This window comes from Manis pentadactyla, chromosome 7, assembly GCF_030020395.1.
Source record: "Manis pentadactyla isolate mManPen7 chromosome 7, mManPen7.hap1, whole genome shotgun sequence".
In the NCBI taxonomy this organism is placed as follows: Eukaryota; Metazoa; Chordata; class Mammalia; order Pholidota; family Manidae; genus Manis; species Manis pentadactyla.
This window is the reverse complement of record NC_080025.1, coordinates 34,213,304-34,222,235: the sequence shown is the minus strand read 5'-3', so window position 1 is coordinate 34,222,235 and position 8,932 is coordinate 34,213,304. Positions and strand designations below refer to the sequence as shown.

At 52.0% G+C, this 8,932-nt stretch overlaps 1 protein-coding gene across 19 annotated transcripts; it reads right to left on the bottom strand.

Annotated features, from left to right (window-relative positions):
• Nucleotides 1-2,293: 2,293 nt before the first annotated feature.
• LOC118917952 (uncharacterized) lies at nt 2,294-7,429 on the bottom strand. Of its 19 annotated transcripts, none has more exons than XR_008998735.1 (6): nt 7,359-7,429; nt 5,876-6,954; nt 5,409-5,761; nt 4,603-5,130; nt 3,167-3,387; nt 2,294-3,082 (listed from the first exon to the last, which is right to left on the bottom strand). XR_008998735.1 is itself a non-coding variant. In XM_057505264.1 (4 exons), the coding sequence occupies exons 1-4, from the start codon at nt 6,118-6,120 to the stop codon at nt 2,414-2,416; spliced, it is 699 nt and encodes a 232-aa protein (XP_057361247.1). In that variant the 3' UTR covers nt 2,294-2,413. The 19 variants fall into 19 exon arrangements, 9 of the variants coding, with proteins under 9 accessions (XP_057361247.1, XP_057361248.1, XP_057361246.1 ...); XR_008998736.1 differs by having other exon boundaries at nt 4,603-5,036; XR_008998732.1 differs by having other exon boundaries at nt 4,603-5,784.
• Between the last annotated feature and the right edge of the window lie 1,503 nt (nt 7,430-8,932).

Here is an 8,932-nt window from a genome sequence, read left to right as displayed (position 1 = left end):
TTTATCCACATCTCCCTTTCCCAGATTTACCTGGTTATAGCCATCTCTGGTCTCTCAGCAGACCTGACAGTGCCAGTACAATGTGAGCCACACCCATCCCCACCTTAGAAGATTGGTGGGCACCCAACCCCTGTGGACCAAGGAGCCTTCAGGGGGATTGGGAAGCAGGTCCTAAAGGATTGCAGTCTTAGTCTGGCTTCTGGTCGGTCCTGAGGACCATTGACATTTTTGCCCTTGGGTTCTGCCAGACTCTACAGTTTTACACGTGTCCTCCTTCTAATGAGCCTTACTTAGGATTAAGTTGCCTTGAGAGTTTCTATTACACATAACCAAGAATCCTAACTGAATCTACAAGAGAAAGAAAACTTTTGCACAAGGGTACAAAACTTCAAAGTTAAACTGAGGCAATCTGTTGGAACTGATTCAAACTAGCCAGGCAAGGACAAATCTCTTGGCATTCTAGGCCTTAATTCCTAACTGGGATTGATTTTCAATATTGCCTTTGCTGAGTAATTGATTCAAGAGACTAAAGCACAGAACAACCCTCTTCAGCAAACTTTTTTCTTTTTAATATGGGAGAATATAAAAACACAACTTCTTTGTGTATATTTAGTAAAAAAACTCAGTATTAGTCTTTTTGTCTGAATCCCTCAGGCTAAACCTAATACTTGACTGATGCTACCAATATCTGATAAAAAGAAAAACAAATTAACACTGGAGAGTAGAAAATTGGGTGTATATTGGAATAAAATTATACTTTAGATCCTATTTATCCTCTGGATACTAGAGTGGCATCTAATTTTACCAAAAAAGGAATTTCCCACCATGTAGTGACTTCTGAATACAATGGGCTTTTAGAGATTTGTCATTCATCAAAGACTGTAGTTTGGGTTGAGATTTCACAAATACAGGCACAAATGGATCAGCAGGAACATAGGTAGCATCATGGAGTCAGAAGGGAGGAGACCAGTGCCCAGTCTTGTCATGTGACAGGTAATTAAGGAATAAGTTCAGGAATTAAGACCCAGAAGGACGAGACTTGCCCTTACTCAGCCAGGCTGGATTAGAGAGGGGCCAGAACCCCCAGGTCCCAGCTGCACGCTGGGGCCTACCTCCACATCGCAGGGCCCCCCGACTGTGAAGTGGTCCATGCACCCTCTGCCCTCTGCTCTGGTCAAGGTGCTGATGTGTGTGTGCCTCCCCATGGGCAGCCTGCACAGTGAGCCACAGGACGCACGTGAGCAAACCCAAAGGGGTGGAGGGGGGGGAGGAGGGAGAGAACACTGTCACAGGGACACAAACCATGAGGCGAAAAAGAACTGAACCCATTCTGCTACCTCAGCTTTGTTTACTCACGTAGTAAATCAAGACATCCGTGTCAAGACCGATGCAGTGTAAAATAGTCTAGAAATAAGCTTATAGCAACATCTTTTAAAAAGGGACGCCACTGCCCATTTATTCACATTGGTATCAAAATTACAACATAGGCATTTGTACACATTCCCCTTTTGTTCTAGTTTCATTTTAATAATTCCAATTTGTTCACCAGGGAGGGTTCACAGAAAAGTAGACTTATGTAAAATGCCATTTCATGGGCAGAACAGTTTCTAAACTTACAGGAGGCCAGAAATGTCAAACAGACTTAGGTGATTGTTTACCCCAGATGAGATAAATGACCTCTTCCTGGGATTAAGTATACCAAGGAGTCAGTATTCAACTCCAGAACAGAGTTTCCTCCACTAGAATCCTGTCAGAGAAGGAAATTGCAATCACTAGGGGTAGACGGCTTGCAGTTCTGGCCCTTAAAATTCTGTGGTGGGGATTTGTGTCAGTACTGACTCTTCCACATCACTGAATGCTCCAGCCTTTCAAAGGTTCATGCATTCATTCAACTAATTGTTAGGCACCTGCTCTGTGCCGGGCACTGTACTCTTCATGAATATAACTGTTCTTGCTCCCCACCAGATCCCCCTGAGAAGGGCATGCTTCCCTGTAGTGAAGTCATTTGACAAAGGGTTACTTTTAGAAACAAGCTGAGGGAGATGAAATTTAATTGTTTTAATACTTCTACTCCATGAGATGATTTCATTCCTCTCTGGATTCAGAGATCCTTACTTATCACAGGATGTCGGAACTGGAAGGCCTCCGAGAACACTGAGGTAGCCTAGCTTGTCCTGCGAGGTGCCAGGGGCTGCTCAGCTAGTTGGCTCTTGGGACCACGGCTTCACTTTCCTCCTCTAACTGCGGTGTCGGTGACCTTTCTATGAAAACTGCCTATCAAAAATTTCATGTATTTACAGACATATTTCAGACGCTGGTTTTATTTTACAGCAAAACCATTCAAGACGCAGAAAGTTAAAACCATTTTGTCTAGTGGGCTAGCCGGGCCTGCCTGTAGGGAACGAGCCCACCGTCAGGAGTCTGGCCCTGGCACCTCCTGCACACCACACCTGCTGTCTTGCCCGTTCCCACTTTTCCTCTGTGCCCTGGTGAGGAAAACTCCACAAGTGACTGCTTTTGAGGTGAGAGGGAGAGGACAGGGAAGACCGAAATAGAGAGGTGGGCCTTCTGGGAAATTCAAAGCTACAAGTAAAAATTTGGTGGGGTTTGTGAAAAGGGGCTTTGGGGAGAAATTCTTGAAATATAGTCACTGCTCATTTTCTGATGTCATTTATATACCAAAAGCCATGTTAGTTCAAAGCACAAAGACCTAGTTAAAAAAAATATTTGGAGATTTCCCAAAATTATTGTGGAAAAGCTTTTTTTCTTGTCTTTTTGAGTTGTGTCTGTTTTCTGTCTTTGTCTGGGGCTTCTTATCTTTAGCCCCAAGCCTGAGTCACACGTGGACAGTCCCCTGCATTCCCACAGAACCGGCAGGACGTGGGGCCCCGGAAACTGGGCAGGCGGGCTCTGGCCAGACCATGGAACATCTGGTTCACACCAAGGGACTCACCACAGGGCTGCTGCAACCTGCAGCTGGCACGGCCCAGAGCTGGAGCCCACGTCCTCCAGGTCCTTCTAGAGGGCGGTGCCTGTTGACACATGGCAGGATCCCGAGGCCCCACACCCCTGAGGCCTCCCCCTACCTGCTCCACCAGAGAGAGTAAGGGGGCAGTCTAGACTCCCCGTCCCAGGAGTGGCCGAGTGCCTCCCAAGGATGTCTCACCCTCTCGGGAGATGGAGAGAGAAGAGGGCAGGGGCTCTGGCCTCAGCATGGAAAACTGGAGTGCCACCCTGAGCCCCCGTCTCCTCGTCTTGATCCCCAGCAGCAGCTGACTGTTGTGAAGCATCTGCCTCCTCATCTGTGAAGTGGGGATAGTCATGTGTATCCTCACGGAGCCCTGAGGTCCTGGGAAGCCCTCTGCAGGCTGCAGAGCATCAGGATGTCTGCTAAAGCCCAGCCACAGTGTGAACTACGAGCGACTGACATGGGTCACCACACCCACTCGTGGCACTTGGAAGATGGAGGCCAGCAGTCCTCCTCAGAGCCCATTCATGTCCCTACGAGAGAGTGAGTGCAGCCACTGGGAGCACCACAAAGAAGAGCTTGGTGCTTGAGATCCAGACTCTCCTGCTTGGAAAGCTCATATGAGGGCCTCAAATCCTTGGGAAACGCAGGAATGGATTTTGCTTCCATGTAAGAATGCTTCACTTTAATAAATATAACCGATCACATGTTTACCTGAGTATATCCAGTCAAAGGCCCCACGATGGCCAACCAAGGGCGTCACCACTCACAGCTGGCAAGGAGAGACTTTTAACCAGCCTTCGGCCACTTTGCTGGGAGAGAACCAGGGGATTCTCGTGCACTAATCAGGCCCAAGGACACTTAATCTGCTCAGGGCGGGGCTGATGGGGACCTGTCTGCTGATCTTGCTCCTTTAACACCCAGGACCGGACAGGGCCAGTGGGTTACTAACAGCTGAGGCGTTTAAGGGCTTGTGGCCTGAGGGCACAGATTTCCCAGCTCCTTCTCTGCTCCTGGTGCAGGGGCCACGGGCACCTGGCCAGCAGGGTCGAGGATGAGGTTGTGCAGCCCTGCTTCCCTGCCGGGCCCTCGGGCCCCACCCCACCTCGGCTCCACGGCTCCGGCTCCACGGCTTCCCTGGTCCTACCTGGTGTCCCCTGATGTTGCCGCTCTCCTTCTGTTCCCTGAAGGCAGGACTACTACCGTGGGTCCCTTTCACAGGACAGCACTTCAGTGTACAATCTCCATAGCAACTATGAGCCAGGGCATGTCATCAAGTGTTCTCTGGATGGAAACTGGGAGCTCTGGTGGTTTGCTCAAGGTTAGGACGTGAACCTGGGGTTTCTAAGTTTCCAGCCAGGAACCCTGTGATCCGTACTTCACATGCGGCAGATGCATGCTGGCTCATTAGCAAAAGTGGCTCAATGAGGCAGACAAGGCAGAAATCTACCCACATGGACCAACTCCCAGAGAGCCTCCCCCCAGGGAAATGGGGACAGCGCTGAAGCTTTGGCTTGTCCCAGAAGGTGGGAGGAGACACAGGGAAACACGAAGTTTTCAAGACACCAGAGCAGCACTGAAGTACACAAACAACCTCTGTGTGAGCCCCATGCAGAGGCTGAGCCCTGACGCACGGGCGTGTCGCTCCTCCTAAGCCCCACAGGAAATGAGTGATATAAGAACAACAGTGGAATGTAAACTGTTTCTCGAAGAAGCCTGCTAGCGTCCCTCTTCTCCCAAGAGTCCCCCACCCCAGAGCACTGGGGCTCCCCTTCTCCCTGGCTCCTCACTCCGGTTGCCCAGGCGCCCTGTTGAAAGGAGAAAGGGAGGGAGGGTGGTGTTGAGAGGCGCGTGGGGGACAGCCACAGAATCCAGACGAGCAGCACCATGTCCGAGCCATGGAAGGCCCCCTTCCCATGTGAATTCCACCCGTTTCTCCTGGGACTTCCTCAAGAGTCCCCTCCACACTGACCCACACACGCAAGAGTGCCCCCTCTGTCTCACGCACCCTCATCCTCACCCTCAGCACTGTCATGAACACACAATACAGAATAGGAAGATGCCCCTGCTGTTGGAAAAGGCGGCATGAAAGCATCCTTTTACCGTGTCCGCTGGAGCTGGGGGAAGAGGGCAGGCTGGCTCAGGCATGCACAACGAGGAGGCTGAGTCAGGACACAGAGAGTAGGATGCTAATGACAAGGAGCAGGGGTGGCCAGGAGCAGACGCAGAGTCCGGAGAGACCTGGAGACCCCGGGGCGACCTCTCTTCTTGATGGGAAATGAGGCCAGCAGGCTGATGCCCAGGACTCTGAGGCCACTTGGAGGAGGGTTAGGAGGTGGACAGGGGTCCCAGAAGGTCAAGTGTGTAAGGAGATGGCTGCCCTCCAGTTCTGGAAACTCCACAAGCTCACGGGAGCCTCCCCAGAATCCCCAGTGCTCACTCTGGAAAACAGGTTTTGCATTTCCCTTGTCCTCTGGAAGGAGGGTTTTTGCATAGCCACTTCACTCTCATCTGAAACTGGGGCTATAAAGCTCTATTTCTCAGGGTTGCTGTGAGGACACGAGAATACGTGGGCTATGAAAACTCCAGCAGAGCTGCAGCACTTTGCAGGGCCTTAACGTGCCTCCTCGCCCCTTCCCTTGGGTCTCCACAGCAAGTAGGCATGCCGCCTGGCCTGGCCTCTCTTGGCTTTGGTGGGGGGCTTGGCAAACAGATAGATATTCACGCTCTTCTTCCAAACAAAAGGCTGCTAGTGGCTGGGATGGTGGCCGAGCACAGAGGAAGGAGCCAGGCCTGGGGGAAGGTGGCAGGGGGACCTGAGCAAGAGGAATGGGGCCCCACTGGGCACAGCTGCACCCACCCCATTCTCGTGCCTGGTGGGGGATTCAGCCACACACACTTTCTTACCTTGAGAGGCAGGGCGGCAGGTGGGGCCAGGGAGCTCTTGCTGGTCTGAATGGGCCAGTGGCATCGGTAGAGCCGCGCCCTCCTGGGCTGCGCCGTGGTACCTGTGTCCTCACCGCAGCTCTCTGGGGGCATGTGGCAGGTGACACCACCTCCCAGCTGCACAGCCCTGTCACCACAGTCAGCGTGAGCCTGGGTGGTCTGTGGCATCGAGTAGCCCAAGGCATCCCAAGACAGAGGGTCGGCATCCCGCAGGCCCCTGGGGGGCAGCAAGGAGCAGCCAGGGCTCACAGCTCGCTCCGTTCACTCATGACAGGAGCTGGGCTAGGCAGCCCGCGTGGCAGGGGCGGGAGCCCTGCAGGTTTCCTGCAGGCAGGAGCCAAGGAAGGCCTGCACATGCCACCCCTCCTCACATCCACACCCCAGGGGTTTTCCTCCCCTTCCGTGTCCTGCGCAGCGGGGCAACTGCAAGCAGCTGGCTGCGTCCCACAGCCGCCCTTCAGCAGGCAACGGCGGACGGGCAGCCAAGTGCTGTGCGCACCTGAGGTCCAGGTCTGCCAAGAAGCCAGTCCTGGGACGTGGGAAGACACGTTCCTCCCTCAGGCCCTCTGGGGCTGCTGTCCGGGCTGGGGCAGCTGGAGACAGGGAGGAGAGTCCTCGGGCTGGGGGGCCTGCAGCTGGATGAGGGGGAAGGAAGTTTCATCTGCTGTTGCTGGGCTGTTCAGCCGTTTCCTCCAGGGAGGTAGGGCTGGTCCTCACCGGGGTCGAGTTTCAGACCTGAGTGCCCAGGGAGGAGAACGCCAGCAGCCGCTGTGTGCAGAGCTGACTGGGCCCCTGGACCCACCGGCAGCTGGAGGAAGCCAAGGACACACCGCCAGCACAGGGGGTGAGGGGGCTCCAGGGAGCAGGGGTCGGCGGGATCCTGGCCATGGGACGGGACTGTGCGCTCATGTCACAGACTCATAGAAACAGACAGACGGTGGAGGCCGTCGGGGACTGAGCACTGGGAGGGAACGGTCATGAAGTGGCCCCTCTCACATTGGTGTGTCCAGTCTCCGTCTTCACGGTCTCCCCATACACATCTGAAATGAAAATAACAAAATTATTCACTTCATTGTTATATCATCAATCTGTATTATGCACACCAGCTATTTGGTGTCTGGCCTGGAGACACTGTGGGATTTACAGATGAAGCCCCTGATACACGAAGCACCCTTTTAATCCACTTGCCGGCACCAGGAGCCCAGGGTTGTAAACAGCCTCAGGGCTCTGAGGAATTTCCACTTTAAATTCTGTGGCTATTCAGGAGTTCCCCAGAGGAAGTCCCACAGACACACACACAAAATACTTGACACCACACACACAAATAAACAAAATAAAGACAAAAGGGTGAAAAAGGGAAAATAAGGAAAAGAGAGAGATGAAATAAGAAAAAATATTCTGGTAACAATCAAATGGAAGGTTTTTTTTTTTTAAATACTTGAACCTGCTTAACATGTGAGTACAGCAGCCAGCCAGTAAGCTCCCTGAGGCGCCGGCAAGCTGAGGGCTACTGCAGGCCGCTGTCCCTCAGGGTGCCGGGGAACCTTCTGAGTCCACTCGCCTTGCTCCTGGGGAGGGAGCGGGCGGGGTGGGAAAGGTTGTCTCCTACTTGATTGAACAGGAAGCAGGCACTCCTCCTGTTCCCGGAGACAAACTGAGCAGGTGGCTGAGAAAGCTGGCTGCTCTGTGCAGATCGCAGGCTGTCTCCCCGGTTTGCAGCGGCCCTGGCTGACCACCTGGCCAGGGCGCATCTTGGAGATCTCAGATGGGTGTGTGGGCCTGTTTAAACCTCTTCACACAGCCCGTTCACCACGCTTATGTAGTTCTGCCCACATTTCCAGCAGCTGGCAAATGACGGTCTGCATTTCCTCAGAAATGTGTCCAGAGCTGTCTGGGCCAGCCACAGGCCACCATAATCCCTTCATAACAAGCACCACTACAGAGAAAACCTCAGCAGAACAATATCATGTCCAACTCTTAGAGGCACCCCTTGAAATAGTGATATGTTCATCTGATGATGCTAATTTTCAACCAAACTCTTGTGTGAGTCATCCAGCCTTTTTTAGGTAATTATGTAATTTCTCACTCTCCTACGAAAGTATTTGCTTGAACACTGTAATCACTCAACAAATACTAGTTAACCAACCAGTTAACTAATTAACTGATTGATGGCTAATAAGGCAAGGAGCTATGGATGAGAAGCAACTTTTTTTGTAGCTTCTAGTGGTGCCAAGTGTTACACGAGGTGCCTGACATTATTCGAGCCATGACACAGTCCTGCGAGCCAGCGGCGTGTCCTCCATTTGGCACCTGAGGAGCATGAGCTCAGAGCATGAACCATTGCCTTATGCCTTTTTACCACAACTGCCCGAGACAGGCAGGGGCTTTACAGGGTGACTGGGTGGCTAATTTCACCTCAGCTCCAAACAAAACAATGTACTGATGGTGGGGGTGGGGGTGGGTCCAGGACACTTCTGTCCTCCAGCTTTCGGTTTGAAAACCTACCCAGAGGTGATTGCAATCAAATATTTCATTTCTCAGTTATGCGGGCTGGAAAAGGAAGTGAAGAAATGGTGGACAGAGGGGACCTATTTGGAGGACACACGATGTCAGATGCCTTCTTAGGATACCCGTAAGTGTTTGGGACACACTTTTAAGGGGCTGGAGTTCTGTATGAGAATAACAGGTAAGTGCCAGAGACATGGGGGTTTCTACAGTGATGTAAAAACGTGCTCTGGGGCCAGACTGACATTTCTCTGCGTCTGCTGTGTGGCTGTGTGATCTTGAGTAAGTTACTTAACCTCGCTGATAATGTATCCTTTCTTCCAAGATGAGGTAACAATACCTACTTCATATATTGTTGAGAGGATTAAGGAAAAGTGCATGTAAAGGGCTTACTTAACATCATATGTGGCACACAATGGTTTCTCAATAAATGTCAGCAACCCTTAGAATTTATAGCCACACACAGTTGAGGCCTAGAGAAAACTGGCTGGCCCAATGGAACCACTCGAGCTG

Coding starts and splice junctions, on each gene's coding strand:
- LOC118917952 (XM_057505261.1), bottom strand. CDS start 6,120: ATGCCGACCCTCTGTCTTGGGATGCCTTGGGCTACTCGATGCCACAGA. Junction 3,391..5,875: donor CTGCCGCCCTGCCTCTCAAG/GTAAGAAAGTGT, acceptor GCTGGGCTTTAG/CAGACATCCTGATGCTCTGC. Junction 3,083..3,166: donor TCTCTCCATCTCCCGAGAGG/GTGAGACATCCT, acceptor TGGAGCAGGTAG/GGGGAGGCCTCAGGGGTGTG.